Below are 18,151 nucleotides of genomic sequence, written 5' to 3'. Positions count from 1 at the left end.
GGCAGCGACACTCATGAACCCCGAGTGGAGGAACACGTGGAGGTCGACTCTGCTCCCGTGCCCCAGCCCCGGCTCCCCACCTGACATGGGCTCCACAGCCTGAGATCCGTTCAAGTACAGCTGGGCGCCTGCCTTGGGGACTCCAACCTACAGAACCGCCATGTGAGTCCTCTGAGGAATCCAGCAAGAAGAGGCACATGTGGGGATTTTCAATGGGAAAACACCAAGCTGTGGGCGGGGACACGCAGACGCAATGAGATCTTCCGCTTTCTGACCCCGCCTCAAAGCAAACTTCCTCCAATACCAAGGGCTCTGCCGAGAAACTACAACTCCCACAATGCACGGAGGCACCTTGGCGGAAGTGGGCTCCTTTCAGAAGTTCCACCATTGTCAGAACCTAGGTCCCAGGTGTGGCTGCATGTACTGGAAAGTTTCTCTCCCCGGTTGGGGAGCCGAGGTTAATTTCTTCTTCTGTTGTACTCCAATTCCTAGAATCCCGAAAACACCACCAGAGGCCATAGTCAAAGCTAAAGAACAAGGGTTGTTTATTAAGAGTCTAGACTCGGACTTCAGCGTATCCGTAACTGGCAACGCTAAGAGGCCCTGACAAGGATTTTACACGGCTTTTATAGGGGAATTCCATCGTTAAAATCACCTGATAGGCTGTTTGGTAACTCAAACCACTGGTCGCTTTAAGATTAATCAGAGCTCAGGTGTGTAACCACTGAGCATCAAGCTGTGGCCACCTGGGGTTCAAGTACATGGGCCCTGAGCAAGGGATAGAGGGGGTCATTCCCAGAACACTTCAAATTACTGTTTGCCTCTGGAAGCATTGTAAGACCAAGCAGGAAATGGAAGCATATGGGGAGCACTAGATAAGCTGACTTGTAATTCTTTTATTTTTTTTTGTCAGTTGAGGGTCTTGAACTCTGGGCCTGGGCCTTGTCCCTGAGTTCCTCAGCTCCAGGCTACCGCCCAGCCCTGGGTGCCATGGTGCCCCTCCGGTGTTCTGGAGGTTAAATGGACATAAGAGTCTCCAGGATTTGAAAGCCGGGGCTGGTTTTGAACCGTAGTCCTCAGATCTCAGCCTCCTGGGAATTTAGGAATACAGGTTGAGCCACCGCCTCTGGCTTTGGCTTTTTAATTCCTAGATGTAATAATGGCATTGAGGTTATGACACTACATTGGTTTTGGTTTTCTTGGAGTGTAATGTATGTCTGTGTATCCCCTTCAAGTTTTGAGTATCTTCCCTGTCCCTTTGAAAAGATATTTGTAGGCCAGGACCTAAACTAATTCCTGGATAATTTTCTACTGCTCTAATGTTTACAATGGAATAAAATAGCTGGATTGTTATTCTAAGTACTCAGTTTACTGAGTGAAATCACCAGTGCTAGAACAGAGTGAAAAGACAATTGATAATTTTCAATGGCTAAGTTGTGATTTCTCAGGTATATGACACAGAATTTATCGAATGCCTTTGAGGTTTAATTTCTTGCCTTTATTTACTTATTTATTTATTGGTTGGTTGGTGGGTTATAGGGCTTGAACATTGGATCTGGGCACTGGCCCTGAGTTCTTTGGCCCAAGGCTAGCACTCTCCCACTTGAGCCACAGTACCACTTTCCACTTTTCAGGAGGCTAATAGGAGATAAAAGCCTCACTGACTTTATGCCCAGGCTGGCCTGAACTGCAATCCTCACTTCTCAGCCTCGTGAGTACCTAGGATTACAGGCATGACCCACTGGCACCCAGTTCTGCATCTTTCTTTAAAAGATGTTTGTTCCAGTACCTATTCTCTGTGCTATTCTTTTTTTTTTTTTACTCCCCAGTATTGGGCTTGAACTCAGGTCCTGGGCACTGCAAATGTCAGTTCTTTAAAGCAGCTTGGTTGTGAAGGGACCCTTTCTTGACTTCCCTCCAAATCCATCTCCTATAGGCATTGCCCATCTTCAGGAAAAAGGAGTACTTGACTCAACTCAGGGGCTGTAAATTCCCTGATAACAGCTCAGATTACAAGAGCAGCTTAACCAGGTGGAGTTACCAGAATTCCTCCCCCGCCCTACCCCCTCAGCTTGCCAGAAAACTCCCTCTCTTTCCTTTGTTGTCAGAGCAGTGTGCCAGAAGCCCACCTAATGATAGGTCAATTCAAACAGCAAAGGCGTCAGTGGTTGCCCTAGCCATCTCTCAAGTAGCTTGAGATTCCATTGGCCCCTCTGTATGGCCAAGCCTAACCATACATCTAGTGGCCTTAAAAGTAACCTGTGAGATTACAGGGGCTTGCTCTCTCACATCTTAGAGAAGGCCCTGACTGGTCAGTACGATTCTCTATGCTAGGCATAGAATAAAACTCTGTTTAACTCCTGCTTTTCTCAGACTTGTTCCTTTGATCACAGACCCTAATATTGAAGGACTGGACCCTAATAGTTGGCAGGCAAGATAAGGGAATGTGGGATCCCTCCCCCTTTCCCAGAAAGACCTAGCCAAATATAAATGTTGTGTGAGTTGTGGGTAATTCCCCCCACGAATGTGAAAGATGCAACATGGAGAAATCATGATGTCAGCCTGGAAATGGGTTGGGAGAATCTAAGGAGCATCGCATAGGGCCTCTGACCTTGGCTGTGCAGGAAAGAGGAAGTCTCTTAATAGAGATTTAAGTTAAAAATCAGTCACATGTTTTTTCTAAACCCGTCTCAAGCAGGTCTCGTGTAAGGGAAGGTTATGGGAGGAGATGACTGGTTAATTGCTGGTAATCACTTAGCCTCTGAAGAGCTGTAGCTAAAAATGAAGAGCCAGAGCTGAGAAGCTCTAGCTAGTCCAAATCCATCTTGTTAGAACTACCTCCATCTTGCAGACAGCTGGGAGATGATTTCCCCTAAACCCTTCTCGGAAGGATTACAAAGTGCCTTAAGCTATTCACTCTGAGACTTAGTGGAGACATCAGGAATTCGTCCCCGAGTCAGCAGCTGTGCTTCACAACTGTTTACACTTAATAAAGCAGATAAGGGGTTAAGGAGTCCATCAATGGAAGAGGTAATTAACTATATTATTGTGAAAATGGAAATTCCCCACACTTGTTTGTTCTGTACTTTAAAAACTGTGCAGACTCTGTGCTCTGGGCCTCCAAGTGTCTCTGATTTTCATGGGCGTGGAGGACCGAACTGGAGCTTGCTAATAAACGGCTCTTTGCGGTTTCCATTGATCGTGGTCTCTGGTGGTCTTTTGGGGCGATCTCGAACTTAGGGTACAACACCTCCAATTCTACCTGCTTGGGTAAGTGGTAACCCTCACGTTGATAGGTTCATTTTGTATGCTTGCAATGCAGGCATCATCTGTCTAGATGATGAAGCAGCATAAAACTATTGGCCAGCTATCTGGGGTGGGACTACATGAGGCTCTGTGGTTTCTCACTGTCTCGAATGAGGACCAATGAGAGAGGTGCATGAGTGTTTGGTTTAACACGAATGGCTACCGATCACGCCCGTCTCCGTGAGTCAAATCCCTTTGTCCCGGGGTGGAGGGCACCACATTTCTACTATCTGACTAGTGAGGTGCCATTCCCCTTAAGATAGGACCCATGCCCTTTTTTTTTTGAGTCAGCGACATTTTCTGAGTTTTTATTTTTTTCTGTATAATGGGACTTGAACTCTAGGCCTGGGCACTGTCACTGAGCTAGGATGACAGGCATAAGCCACCATGCCCAGCCTGTCTATGAAAACTTAAGGACCTTTTTGCTGTTGTTTTGGTTGTTTCTCAATTTTACCTTTCTTTTAAGTCCCTACCCCTCTCTCTTTGCTATTAGTCTTGCTCTTGAACTCAGAGCTTGGGCACAGTCTGAGAGCATTTGCTGTGCTTTACTTGCCTTTCCTATAATAATGATATGATAAGACCAAGAGATTAGCCCACTATAGGGACGTCACAATTTAGGAAATTATATATATGGTCTTTATTAAAAAGCAAGCTACTGGGCTGTGGAATTTGGCCTAGTGGTAGAGTGCTTGCCTACCATGCCCAAAGACCCTGGTTCAATTCCTGGGTTCCACATACATAAAAAAGCCAGAACTGGTGCTCTAACTCAAGTGCTGGACTTCTGTCACAAAGACCAGGCCTTAACAGAATAAGAGTTTGCACCAATTTTGCTTTTTTTGTTTTTGTTTTTTTTGGAGTGTGGGGGAGGGGCGATGTGGTACAGCAAGACCCTGGGCTTGGGCACTGTCCCTGAGCTCTTTAGCTCAAGGCTAGTCCTCTACCACTTGAGCCACACTGCCACTTATACAATGCCATCCATCTTGCTTCTAGGAATTATAAACTTAGGTCAAGCTTACTGTATGTATGTAGATGAATGGGGTTTCATTCTAACCTTCTATAAAATGTCTGATCCTCTCTAGCCTTGAAAAAGACCAAGGACACTGCTCAGGCTCTGAACTCAAGCCCAGGACTGGCACACTGAGCCTCTATATTATTCACAAATGGCTCAATGAATTTCCTTCTGATAAAAGCCATTTATTTTCTTGTCCCACACTTCTAAAACAGTAATTCGTAGATCCTCTCCAAAATAAATGTCCATCCTTCCTTCCTTCCTTCCTTCCTTCTTTCCTCCCTGCCTCCCTCCCTCCCTCTCAAGGCCTAGATTGTTTGCTGAGGCCTCTACTATTTCAGTACAGCTCAGAACCATAAGATTTGTATCCACTTAAATTATCCATCAAATAAAGGAGCAGTCACTCAGCAGCATGATCCGTTCATGGAATACATTCCCCATAAGGAAGAGTAGGAACTAAGATTTATTTTTCAAGTTGTCAAATCCAGACTTACATTGGTAAGGATACATTCATTAAAGTTTTGTTTCTTTTAACAAACAGTTAATTGATATTTAAAAATCTTATCTGCTTAATTAATCTTTGGGAAATCAAATGTAAAACTTAATGCTGTTGGGGGTTGAAATTTGAAACTATGAAAGTAAAAGAATCTCCAAATTTAACTTTCAAAAGAATTAAATAGTTAGAAATTAGAGTCAGGCATGGCTGCTCGCATTTGCAAACTTTTTTTTTTTCATATAAAAAGGGGAATTTAATGGGGAAGTAGATGGTGAACTGACCGCCCAGGGACATAGTGTAGACTCAGGAGCTGACACTGTGACCCCGAGTGGCTCTTATGTTGTTTTTTTTTTTTCGTTTTGTTTTTGCATTTGCAACCTTTTGTAGACTGAATTAGGATTACGTACAGTGTGTTGTGATTTATGGCTATCCAGACAAAAATTCACAACAATGCATCTCATTCAACAGCTGTACCCAGTTCATTTTACTTGTTATCTCAGCTCCACAAAAAGGACATACAGATGGATTGTGGTGCAAACTGGCTTGGGAATACATATAAACCCTAATATAAAAAGAAGTGAAACAAAAAGACTAGGGTGTGTGGCTCAACTAGTACAGAACCTACTAGCATGAATGTGACCCTGAGTTTAAGCACAGGGAAAGACAGGAGGAAAGCATATGAAGGAATTAAAGAAAAAATGAAAAAAGCAGAAGAGAGGAGAAAGTGACAGGAGTTACTCAATAAGCACATAACTCAATACAAGAAGGGTTAGAAATGAATCTGTTTTCTTATCATTTTTCTGCTACTTCACCACTTACAAAATCCAATGACCTGTTGTTGCCTATTTTAATAATGTTTGTCTATTTTCCCACCAGAGAAACCAGAAGAGGAGCTAGGGCTGAACTGGTAGAGCAACAGCCTTCAGCAAAAATGTTTAAGATCAGTGCCTAGGCTCTGAGTTTAAGCTGCAATATTTGTCCACACATACAAAGAAAATGTATCCCCAAACGTGTGTTCATCCATGTTCTCTGCTGAACACAGGGACAAAAGGTGTGGAAATAGATGTTCCTTCTGTGCACAATTTGTAATAAGTGTTATCTTCTGTCAGATTTTCTATTAAAACCCAATCTGGAAATACTAAGTCATCTGAGTTATAATGCATGGACCACACAATACAGTGAGAAATTTTGGGAAAACAGTGGAGAAAAATATGCTCAAATCATCACACTCTTTTCCCATCTAACAATCCCCAAACCATCATGGAGGTGACCTCAACACCAGTCTCATAGAGCCAGAGCTCTTATTTCTGAGAAGAAAGGAGAAAGTATGTTTTTGGCCAGTCCTGGGGCTTGAACTCAGGACTTGAACACTGTCCTTGGGCTTCCTCAAGGATACATAGCTCTACCACTTGAGCCATTGCACCACATCCGGCTTTTCCTGTGTATGTGGCATGGAAGAATCGAACCCGGGTCTTCATGCATGCTACCATGCACTCTACCATGAGGGTAAACACCCAGTTTCCTGTGTGGGTTCTAGGAACACTGAGCTATACTTTTTTGGTGAATAATTTTTGACATTTCTTACATTCATATGGTTTCTCTCCTGTCTGTGTTCTCTGATGGACACTGAGGTATGCCATCTTCTTGAGAAACTTTCCACATTTGTTTCATTCATAGTATTTCTCTCTTGTATGTTAATGAGTTGTGAGCTGTGCCTTCCTGCATTCATAAGGCTTTGATCCCCAATGGATTTCCTAATGCACCAGATGTGACTCCTGCTTGAAACACTCGTCCTTTATAATCTAAGGGTTCTCTCTTGCATGGGTTTTCTGATGTAAACTGAGTTCCTATCTATTTGAAAGATTTTCCACATTTATTATTCCTAAAGTATTTCAGGTCTGTAAATTCTCCTATGTCTACTGAGAATTGAGGTCCGGTTAAGGTCTTTCCACACAGTTTACATTCATAAGGTTTCTCTCCTGTGTGAATTCTTGTATGCCTCCTGAGATATAATTTCTGGGTGAAGGATTTGTACATTCCTTACATTCAAATGGTTTCTCTCCTGTGTGTGTTCTCCAGTGGCTTTTCAAATTTGTCTTATGTCTGGAGGATTTGTCACATTCCTTACATTCAAAGGGCTTCTCTCCTGTGTGTGTTCGCTGATGGGAAGAGAGGTAGGACTTTTGTCTGAAAGAATTTTCACATTCTCTACAGTTATAAGGTTTCTCACTGTGTAAATTCTATGATGCACACCGAGATATGACATCCACTTGAAGGTCTTTCCACTTTGGTTGCATTCATAAGGTTTCTTTTTGGTGTGAGTACTCTGGTGTCTGATCAGAACTGACAACTGCGTGGAAATTTTCCTAAGTCCTTCATCCAGAGGGTTTCTCTTCTGTGGGTGTTTGAGTTTGGGAAGTTGGGTGTGACTTCTGAGAGACAGATTTTGCACACTGGCTGTACTCATCAGATTGCACCTCTGGATATTTGCTCTGACACTTTGGAATGGATATTTTCTTCCTTGAAGAATCCTCACATTCTCCACTTGGATTCTCCCCCTTGTACATTTTTTTATGTGCAGTGACTGTAGATCTTAAGGACAATCTTCTTCCACATACAGTACCTTCAGGTGTTTTCCTTCCTTCTTGGTGTATCTCATGGGCAAGGAGAACAGCGCTGTCATAGTCTTCTGTGTATTCATTATGGTTTTGAGAGGGCTCTCCCACATCAACACAATTATGTCTAAACGATATGGCCTCTGGGTTTAATACCTTCTCTTCTCCACTATATTTCAAGTACTGCAGCTCATCTGGACTTTCATCATTTTGAGTGAAATGCTCAGAATATGTGAGGGATTGTTCAGTTGCGGGAGACACAGCAGGCCTGTATGCAGCATGCCTCTCATCGGGCTTACTGGAGAGAAGCATGCTCTGACACTCATTGAGCTTGTCAGTCCTCAGCCCTAAGGAATCCCCATTATTCCTCATCAGCTCTGGCTTCCGTTTTGAACTCAACGTAAAGTTGGTACTAATCTCACTCTTTCCTCCACTGTGTAACTATTCATGCTTTCTATTTCGCACATACATTCATCTTTATTTTCCTCACAGGTTTGAGTCATTGCCTCCATCTTTTGGACATCTAGAATGAGTCATGGAAAAAAAAAGGTAAATGAGAACCAAAGATTCTGTAATGTAAACACGTTTTCATCCATCGTAGCTGTTAACAGATTTCAAAATATCAAATTAGGAAGTGATTTATGAGAAATATATGCTTTTTGTCTAGTGTATTAATTAAGAAACCAATACTAATATTTCACAGAGAAAAATGTTTGTCTGTGTTTGCTTTGTTCTTTGTTTTACACCAGAGGAAAATTTACTCAAATTACTCAACTTTGTACTAATACATTACGCAGCTTTGTTTCTCAACTGTTAGTTGTTCTTTTCTTTTCACATAAGAGTTTATGCACTGAGTTCTAGCTTTCATTAAGAATTAGTTTAGGTATCTATGGGAATTTTAAATTTTGTGTTTCTCTATCTTACACAAAGTCTCATCAAAATTCTTTTCCTAGCACTCCTGTTCCTCAGAAACTTGGAAAACAAAAGATACTCCAGCTCACCATCTAGTTAATCATCCTCACTAGACTAAAAGCTTTGGTTCTGGATCTCAGTCTCGGCCCACCACTCATAAACTATTTTGGTTTTCAGAGGAGAACAGCCCTGATGTATTCCTTATTTCCTCACACCTGAATACTCGTACTTTTGAAGAAAATTAAAGCTCTTTTCTCTCTTTCTTCTTTCTTTCTTTTTTTGTCAGTTGTGGGACTGGAACTCAGGGACTGGACACTGTCCCTGAGGTCTTCGGCCAACACTAGTGCACTACCAGTTTGACCTTCTGGATCACTTTCATCTTCCTGGGGTTAGAGAGAAGCGTCTAAAGGACTTTCATGCCTGGCCTCTTTGAACGGAGATCCTCAGTTCTCAGCCTCCTGAGCAGGTACGATTACAGGTATGACCCTCCAGCACCTGGTACAAAATGAAATCTCATTTTCTACATTATTCACTTTATTCTATTTGTTCCATTGTGACTTCCACAAAAAGAAGGAAATTGCTAAGTTCAATGTCACAGAAATATTATTAGATCTCCATATGAATTCTGTCACTAGGCTAAACTCCCTGTCTCCTATATGTGTTCAAGGAACACTGAGCTATATTCCTTTGGTGAAGAAATTTTGATATTTCTTACATTCATATGCTTTCTCCCCGGTGTGTGTTCTCTGATGAAAACTGAGGTATGCCATCTTCTTGAAAAACTTTCCACATTTGTTTCATTCATAGTATTTCTCTGTTGTATGTTAATGAGTTGTGAGCTGTGCCTTCCTGCATTCATAAGGCTTCGATCCCAAATGGTTTTTCTGATGCAGGAGGTGTGACCTCTGCTTCAAAGACAGTTTATAATCTCAGGGTTTTCTCTTGCATGGGTTGTCTGATGCAAAATGAGTTCTTATGTAGTTGAAAGATTTTTTCGTTTATTATTCCTAAAGTATCTCACGTGTGTGAATTCTCCTATGTCTTTTGAGATGTGAGTTCCGGTTAAAGGCCTTTCCACACTGTTGACATTCATAAGGTTTCTCTCCTGTGTGAATTCTTCTATGTATGTTGAGAGCGGATTTCAAGTAGAAGGACTTGTTACATTCCTTACATTCAAAGGGTTTCACTCCTGTGTGTGTTCTCTGATGTAAAATGAGGTGTACTTTCTGTCTGAAAGACTTTGCACATTTTGTGCATTCATAAGGTTTCTCTCCTGTGTGTGTTCTCCAGTGGTTTTTCAAACCTGTCTTGTATCTGAAGGATTTGTCACATTCCTTACATTGGAAGGGTTTCTCTCCTGTGTGTGTTCGCTGATGGGAAGAGAGATATGACTTTCGTCTGAAAGACTTTTCACATTGGTTACACTTATAAGGTTTCTCACCTGTGTGAATTCTATAATGCACATCAAGATATGACTTCTTCATGAAGGTCTTTCCACATTTGTTGCATTCATAAGGTTTATTCTCGGTGTGAATTCTTGTACATATATTGAGATCTGATTTCAGGGTGAAAGATTTGTCACATTCCTTACATTCAAAGGGTTTCTCTCCTCTGTGTGTTCGCTGATGGGAAGAGAGGTTTGACTTTTGTCTGAAAGACTTTTCACATTTGTTACACTTATAAGGTTTCTCACCTTTGTGAATTCCCTGATGCAAAGTGAGGTTTGACTTCTTTCTGAAAGACTGTCCACATGTGTTGCATTCATAAGGTTTCATACCTGTGTGAATTCTATAATGCACATCAAGATATGACTTCCACTTGAAGGTCTTTCCACATAGATTGCAGTCATAAGGTTTCTTTTCTGCGTGAGTTCTCTGGTGTTTGTTCAGAGCTGACACCTGGGTGGAAATATTCCTATGTCCGTGTCCACAGGGTTTCTCTTCTGTGGGTGTTTGAGTTTGGGAAGTTGGGTGTGACTTCTGAGAGACAGATTTTGCACACTGGCTGTACTCATTGGAATGCACCTCTGGATATTTGCTCTGACATTTTGGAATGGATATTTTCTTCCTTGAAGAATCCTCACATTCTCCACGTGGATTCTCCCCGTTGTACATTTTCTCATGTGCAGTAACTGTAGATCTTAAGGACAATCTTCTTCCACATACAGTACCTTCAGGTGTTTTCCTTCCTTCCTGGTGTATCTCATGGGCAAGGAGAACAGGCCTATCATAGTCTTCTGTGTATTCATTATGGTTTTGAGAGGACTCTCCCACATCAACACAATTATGTCTAAACGATATGGCCTCTGGGTTTAATACCTTCTCTTCTCCACCATATTTCAAGTACTGCAGCTCATCTGGACTTTCATCATTTTGAGTGAAATGCTCAGAATATCTGAGGGATTGTTCAATTGCGGGAGACACAGCAGGCCTGTATGCAGCATGCATCTCATCGGGCTTACTGGAGAGAAGTATGCTCTGACACTCATTGAGCTTGTCAGTCCTCAGCCCTAAGGAATCCCGATTATTCCTCATCAGCTCTGGCTTCTGTTTTGAACTCAACTTAAAAGTTGGTACTAATCTTACTCTTTTCTCCTCTGTGTTACTATACATACTCTCTATTTCACACACACATTCAGCTGGATTTTCCTCACAGGTTTGAATCATTGCCTCCATCTTTTGGATATCTAGAATGAGTCATGGGAAAAAAAAATACAAATGAGAACCAAAGATCCTGTAACGGGAAGGTAAAGACTTTTTCTTCCATCCTAACTGTTAAGAGCTTTTAAAATATCAAAGCAGGAATTGATTTATGAGAAATATATGCTTTTCTATATAGTGTTTTAGTTAAGAAAGTAATACTGATATTTTACAGAGAAAAATGTTTTTGTGTGTTTCCTTTTTTTTTGTTTGTTTTACATCAGAGGAATATTTCCTCAAATTCCTCAACTTTGTACTGATAAAATTTTGAGCTCAATACTTACCTTCGTTATTTACTTTCTTTCAAATATTATTAGCTTGATCATGGGAGAAAAGCTGCTTTCTTTACATTCACATTTTTGAAATATCTAATACATTATGCTGCTGTGTTTCTGAACCATTAGGTGACACTTTGCCTTTCACATAATGGTTTATGCATTCAGTTCTAACTACTCATTACGTATTATTGAGGTATTTGTGGGAATTTTAAATTTTGTGTTTCTCTATCTTAGACAAAGTCTCATCAGAATTCCATTCCTAACACTCCTGCTCGTCATAACCATGGAAAACCAAAGATACTCCAGATCACCACCTACTTAATTATTCTTATTAGACTAAAAGCTTTGGTTTTGGACCTCAGTCTCTGCCCACCACTGATAAACTATTTTGGATTTCAGAGTAGAACAGCTCTGATGTATTCCTTCTTTCCGCACACCTGCATACTCCTAGTTTCCAATAAAATTAAATCTCTTTGCCCTCTTTCTTTCTTCCTTTTTTTGTCAGTTGTGGGACTTGAACTCAGGGCCTGGACACTCTCCTTGAGTTCTTCAGCCAACACTACTGCGCTACCACTTTGACCCACAGGGTCACTTTCAGCTTTCTGGGGGTTATTTAGAGAGCAGTGTCTAAAGGACTTTCATTCCTGGGTTGGCTTTGTACCGAGGTCAGCAGATCTCACACTCCTGAGTAGCTAGGATTACATGTGTAATCCAGCAGCACCTGGCAGAAAATGAATTCTCATTTTCTACATTATTCACTTTATTCGTTTTGTTCCATAGCAACTTCCACAAAAAGAAAGAAATTGCTAACTTTACTGACACAGACAAATTAGTAGATCTCCATATGAATTCTTTTTTCACAGGCCTTTGACACAAAGCATCACCTAGCTTTCTATCACACACAGGACACAGGGAAACTACCAATATTATTCCTCCATTCAGCACAAGAAGAACTTACCCTCTGAGTACAGGCCTCAGTATCACTACATGTGATGATGTAACTCACCTGTGAAGTTCTTGTCAGAGGCTCCCCATGGTTCTGTACCTTGCTCCAGCTTGGCAATCAATGGAGGTTTAGCAAAACAGTGCCCTGCTAATAAGAAGTAGTGGAGAACTATTGCTCATGCTGGGTCATCACTGCTCTAGGATGTCACACATATTGTTCACAAGGCTGATCCTAAATCTTGTTTCTCTTATCTCACTGGTTGCATGGTTGACTAGCCCAGAATTTTGCATTCAGTTGGCTAAGTAATTGTGTGGCATGAACTAGATCTTTTGCTTCAAGCTATAATTCTATCAGTTTGAGTCCAGGAACCATGTCCAGTCTTGAGTAGTTAATTGGAGATAAGAGTCTCATGGGGATTTTTCTGCCATTGATGTCTTCAACTCCAAATTCTCAGATTTCAGCCCCTAAGGAGCCAGGATTACAGGCACTGCAACCAGTGCCACATTTAGGTTATAAATACCAAGGGCTGAAATCTTACACTCCAATAACACAAATATTCATAAATCCACTATAAACAATGACATTGACCTTGTACATTATTATGATTTTTGCTCACCCAAGGACACCAAGTTGCTGTAAGTATCTAGCATGACATCCCTGTACATGGTTCTCTGGGCAATGTTCAGGATCTGCCACTCCTGCCAGCTGAAGTCCACAGCCACATCATCAAATGACACCAGCTTCTGTAACAGCACATTTCCATCAAGTCATTAGCCCGAGTTATAGGAATAGCTATTTTGGAAATTCACTCTTCTATATATATGTTTTATTGTACATCAAATGTTTGGAGCTTGCTCTGTTATCTGTAGAGTAGGATAAAGAAAAATCAAGTGAGAAATATTTGTCTCTATATTAACAGTAATTAATATTACAATGTTTCTGCTGCTAGGATTACACACAAAGCAACAATGCTGAGGAGTGTATAACCTGGAAGGATATAATTACCTATACATTGGTGTCTGAAAGAGTGCCTTAGTTTAATTTGATAAAATTTACTACCTATCAGGATAATCATGAAGGAAACAAATTATTTTTCCATATTTTCATATTTTTCGTCACTGAATATCCTAATTTGGTCTTTTAAAAAGAGCTCTCATAAGCAATCAGAACAGATTCAGGACATCAAATGGAATACATATTTGAGTCAAACATCTGGAGTGGAAAAAAAAGTACACTTATAATATACAGAAAAGCTCATTCACTAATAGCTCATCTAAATTTTGATTGTGTTACAAGACATTATCATGCTTCAAGAGAATAAGAAACCATGCCAACATAGTCATATACTGAAGACAAGGTAATTTAAATAGTATATTTTTAGATAATTATAAAGGAATGTATAGACAATATATTTTATGTAACTTCTCTAAAATGTTTTGTAGAAGGAAATTTATAGCACCATTTTCATGACTCATATGCCTGAAGATTCAATATATATATATATACCTAAGTGAATTCAATGCAAAGTATACAGATTAGTGATATAAATTCATTAATATTGTATATGGATTGTCAATATACATTCATTAATATTGTATATGTAGTAAACATGAGGCGCTGAGTTCAAACAATTAATCAACAGAAAAACTTCACAATAGATTCACGTTATAAATGGAATTATTTCATGGAAAAGTAAGTATATTGGATGATGTCATGTACTGTCACTGTGAGATTATTACACATTCTACATTAATAATACAGTGAAGGCCAGTAGTTTGGCCTACTGGTACAGCGCTTGCCTAGCATACACGAAGACCCGGGTTCGATTCCTTAGTACTACATACATATAAAAAAGCCGGAAGTGGTGCTGAGGCTCAAGTGGTAGAGCTCTAGCTTTGAGAAAGTCCAAGGACAGTGCTCAGGCTTTGAGGTCAAGCCCAGGACTGGCAAAAAAAAATCTGAATAATACAATGAATTACAGTTATCATGTACTTTTCCTATGCCTGCCATGATCAAGAATAAGTCTGGGCAGGACATTTATTTTCTTGCATTTGTATAGAATAACAACAATTTTTGTGCATGTTTAACTTCTTCTGAAGCTCTAGGCATTAGCCTGATGATGGCCTTGTTCTGTACATAAAATATCTAGTAGGGCTAGGAGTTTGGACTAATGCTAGTAGAGTGCCTAGCATGCACGAAGACCTGGGTTCGATTCCTCGGTACCACATACATAGAAAAGAGCTGAAGTGGTGCTGAGGCTCACGTGGTAGAGCTCCAGTCTTGAGAATGGCCAAGGACAGTGCTCAGACCCTAAGCTCAAGCCCAGGACTGGCAAATAAATAAATAAATAAAATTTCTAGTTAATTCTCTATGAAGAAAACAGCCAAACTATCTGACAGATTGTAGCTACTTCATAATAAATAGACTTTTCTAAGGAATATACTAAGCCCTGAATATTTGTGAATTGCACAAATGCAAAGAGCAATAGAACCAAAATATTTGAAAAAGTTTGGCATCTGTACTAAGTATGCAGTCTTTGAACTATTATTATCTTAATAATGAGTCAAAACAGATCTAAACTAAATATAGAAAAAACAAATACAAAGATATCCTAAACCAAAGTCAGCAATGAAAAACACAAATGGTCTTTATATGAAAGAAAGTAAACATCAGTACAAATTGTATGACCACAGTTACAGACCATTTATAATCACAAATAAATCACACATCTGCATAATAAAAGTTGTACAGTAAAAAGCAAAGTCTCCAAAAGTTGCTTAATGGAACTCGTGGGCCAGGAGTTTGGCCTAGTGATAGAGGGCTTGCCTGGCATACACGAAGACCTAGGTGCGATTCCTCATTACCACATACGTAGAAAAGTCAGAAGTGGTGCTGAGGCTCAAGTGGTAGAGCTCTGCCTTGAGAAAGTACAGGAAAGTGCTCAGGCCCTGAGCCCAAGCCCAGAACTGGCAAAAAAAACAAACAAACAAAAAAACAAACAAACAATAAAAGGAACTCTGAAGGTGAGGGTTTAAAGTTTCACCCGGCCAGCATTCAGAATGCTGAGAGCTGGACAGGAAGGGTTAAAACAACAACTCTGGAGCGTGTTCAGAGACTGAGATCACACCTCTTCCTTAGTGTTGGAAAGACTGGGAACTGAACCTTTGGATGCTGTTGACATGGCAGGCTAATTAAGAAGGATTTCATGTCTTGACTTTGTCTGGGCTATAGTCTCCTGTCCTCAAAGAATAAGGAATAAATGCTTCTTACAAACTCTGTTTTGGCTCTGATTATGATATTAATATAGATGCTTTATTTTTTCATGTATCCATTGCAACCTTCCCTGTGTGAACTAAATATGCTTGCTAGCTGGGATTCTAGGCACAAATTCTAGTCAATCTAGGGAAGCCCAGTTTGTCTTCTACTTCTCTATTTTTTTTATGTCTTCTTGGCTTTTATTAAACTTTTCCTTGGCTCTGGAATTCTGTAGAAGTGTCTCAGTTTATAGTTAGCAATAATTTTCCTATATATTGGGTAAGAAAAATGTCAATTCTGGCCAGGTGCAGTGGCACCAGCCTGTAATTCTAGCTACTCAGGAGGCTGAAATCTGAGATCAAGGTTTAAAGCCAGCCCCAGCACAAAAGGAAATGAGACTCTTATCTCCAATTAACCCTAAGAATACTGGAAGTGCTTGACTCCAGGTTAGGGCAGTAGCCTCTAGCTGAAGAGCTCAGGGACAATGCCCAGGCCCAGGGGTAGGATGATAAGGATTGAGCTGATAAGTTCAGGGAGAGTACCCAGGTTAAGTTCAAGCCCCATGATCTACAAAAAAGTAAAAATTGGGTTGGTAGTTTGGCCTACTGGTGAAGTGCTTGCCTCACATGCACAAAGGCTCAAGTGCGATTCCTCTACACCACATACATAGAGAAAAAGCTGGAAGTGCTGCTGAGGCTCCAATAGTACAGCTCTCACCTTGAGAAAGTCTAAGGATAGTGTTCAGGCCCAGGACTGGCAAAAAAAATTAATAAATGAATGAATGTAAAAAAAAAAACAAAGGTAAATTCAGGCTAGATTTGGCCTAGTAGTAAGAGTGCCTGTGTAGCATGCACAAAACTCAAGTACGATTCATCACTACCACATCCATTAAAGAGCCGAAACTGATTTGGGGCTCAAGTGGTAGAGCTCTAGTCTTGAGAAAGCCCAAGAACAGAGCTGAGGTCCTGAGTTTAAGCCTCAGAAATGGCAAAAAAAAGGAAAAAAGAAAAGAAAATGTCAGTTCTAAGAATCAAAGGAAAATGGATCAATGAGAAAAGCTAGTTCCTGGCAGGGAGTTTGGCCTCCTAGTAGAGTGCTTGCCTACCTAGCATGCACGAAGACCCGAGTTCAATTCCTCAATACCACATACACAGAAAAAGCTACACAAAATGAAGCCAAAACAAGATCATTGGAAAAAAAGGAAAAAGGTGAGACATATGACAGAGAGGTGGAGCCAGGAGCATAGCCTATGGGTAGAGAGCTTGCCAAACATGCAGGAAGGTGCAGATTTGATTCCTCAGACAGTGTCACATACACAGAAAAAGCCAGAAGTGGTGCTGTGGCTCAAGTGGTGGAGTGCTAGCCTTGAGGAAAGCCCAAGGACAGACCTGAGGTCCTTAATCCAAGCCCCAGGACTGGCCAAAAAAGAAGAAATAAAAAGGAAAGAAGGAAGGAAGAGGGATTGAGAATAAGAAAAATAAAAAGGGACATATGTAGCCTAATTTTAAAGTAAGAGACAAACCACAAAACTGTCCAAGAAGCATGTATGGAGAGAAATTTGTACATATGCAGCTTACTCTCTCTTCTAGCACACTTGAAGTTGTGTGTGAACACACTATTTCAGCTGCTCCACTATTTCATTAAGCTACATTTATTTATGTTACTCATGGGAATGTGATGTCTCACTATCTGCTAGACAACCTTCCATGAGAAGACACTTCCCCATTGTCATTGATCCCATAACAAGTGTGGCTACTTTTCCTTACATCAGAAAAATTAAAAACAACCTGAAGCAAATTAGCACTCAATATAAACAGAATGTAAGGTTTTATAATCTGTTCAATCTAATTCCATCTTTATCTCTTTATATTTCTAAATTTTCAACCTCCTTAGGTTCACAAAATGGAAGGTAAAACCCAGACAAATAAAAAGCAACTCACCACAAATCTTCTCATTTTTTCTTGCTTTTGACAATGAACAGAAGATTCTGGAAGCATGGCTGGGAGAAAATGCAAATGAGGAGGTTAGGAAAGAGTCTGCGTGATTTTGCCCTATTTTTTCCTGCACAACACAGGCTATTTAGGCTGGAGAAGCATAAAGCCTTCTTATAGACTCTTTTATACCTCATGTATAGCAATAAACTCTCTGCTAAAGAAGAATCCACAGTCCATTAGATGGTAGGTTCATAGTATAAAAGCAATTCATTTTCAGATAAATATATATGCAGAATTCATAAAAGCTAATGTTTACTTGGGCAAGGAGTGTGGCCTCGTGGTAGAGTGCTTGCCTAGCATGCATGAAGCCCCTGGTTTCATTCCTTGATACCACATGCACAGAAAAAAGCCAGAAGTGGAGCTGTGGCTCATGTGGTACTGTGGTAGCCTTGAAAAAGCTCAAGGACACTGTCCATGCCCTGAGTTCAAGTCCAGAAATGGCAAAAAGCAAAACAAAACAAATGTTCCCACATAACAGAATTAATTAACTGAAACAAAAAAAAAGATGAGACCTTCATTAAAACTAGTTTTTACTAAAATACACTGAGGCAAGTATGAACGATGTTTTTAGTAATTCAAATGTATCCAAGGACTGCATTGACCATTTGTGTACTGCCTCATTCTTTTACATACTAAATACC

The 18,151-nt window shown here is 40.4% G+C and overlaps 1 protein-coding gene across 1 annotated transcript; it reads right to left on the bottom strand.

Annotated features, from left to right (window-relative positions):
* Positions 1-9,162: 9,162 nt before the first annotated feature.
* On the bottom strand, positions 9,163-17,516 carry LOC150044771 (zinc finger protein 39-like). The gene is made up of 5 exons (XM_090321168.1): positions 17,457-17,516; positions 12,878-13,004; positions 12,322-12,405; positions 9,362-11,024; positions 9,163-9,211 (listed from the first exon to the last, which is right to left on the bottom strand). Exons 1-5 carry the CDS (start codon positions 17,511-17,513, stop codon positions 9,163-9,165), a joined length of 1,980 nt encoding a protein of 659 aa, XP_090177294.1. The 5' UTR covers positions 17,514-17,516.
* Between the last annotated feature and the right edge of the window lie 635 nt (positions 17,517-18,151).

This window comes from Megascapheus bottae, chromosome 29 (assembly GCF_031878675.1).
Source record: "Megascapheus bottae isolate mThoBot1 chromosome 29, mThoBot2.hap1, whole genome shotgun sequence".
Classification (NCBI taxonomy): Eukaryota; Metazoa; Chordata; class Mammalia; order Rodentia; family Geomyidae; genus Megascapheus; species Megascapheus bottae.
Note: the sequence above shows the minus strand (reverse complement) of the source record. Positions and strands in the feature narration are given on the sequence as shown.

Coding starts and splice junctions, on each gene's coding strand:
- LOC150044771 (XM_090321168.1), bottom strand. CDS start 17,513: ATGCTTCCAGAATCTTCTGTTCATTGTCAAAAGCAAGAAAAAATGAGA. Junction 13,005..17,456: donor AAAAAATGAGAAGATTTGTG/GTGAGTTGCTTT, acceptor GTGCTGTTACAG/AAGCTGGTGTCATTTGATGA. Junction 12,406..12,877: donor CAGCAACTTGGTGTCCTTGG/GTGAGCAAAAAT, acceptor TCTTATTAGCAG/GGCACTGTTTTGCTAAACCT.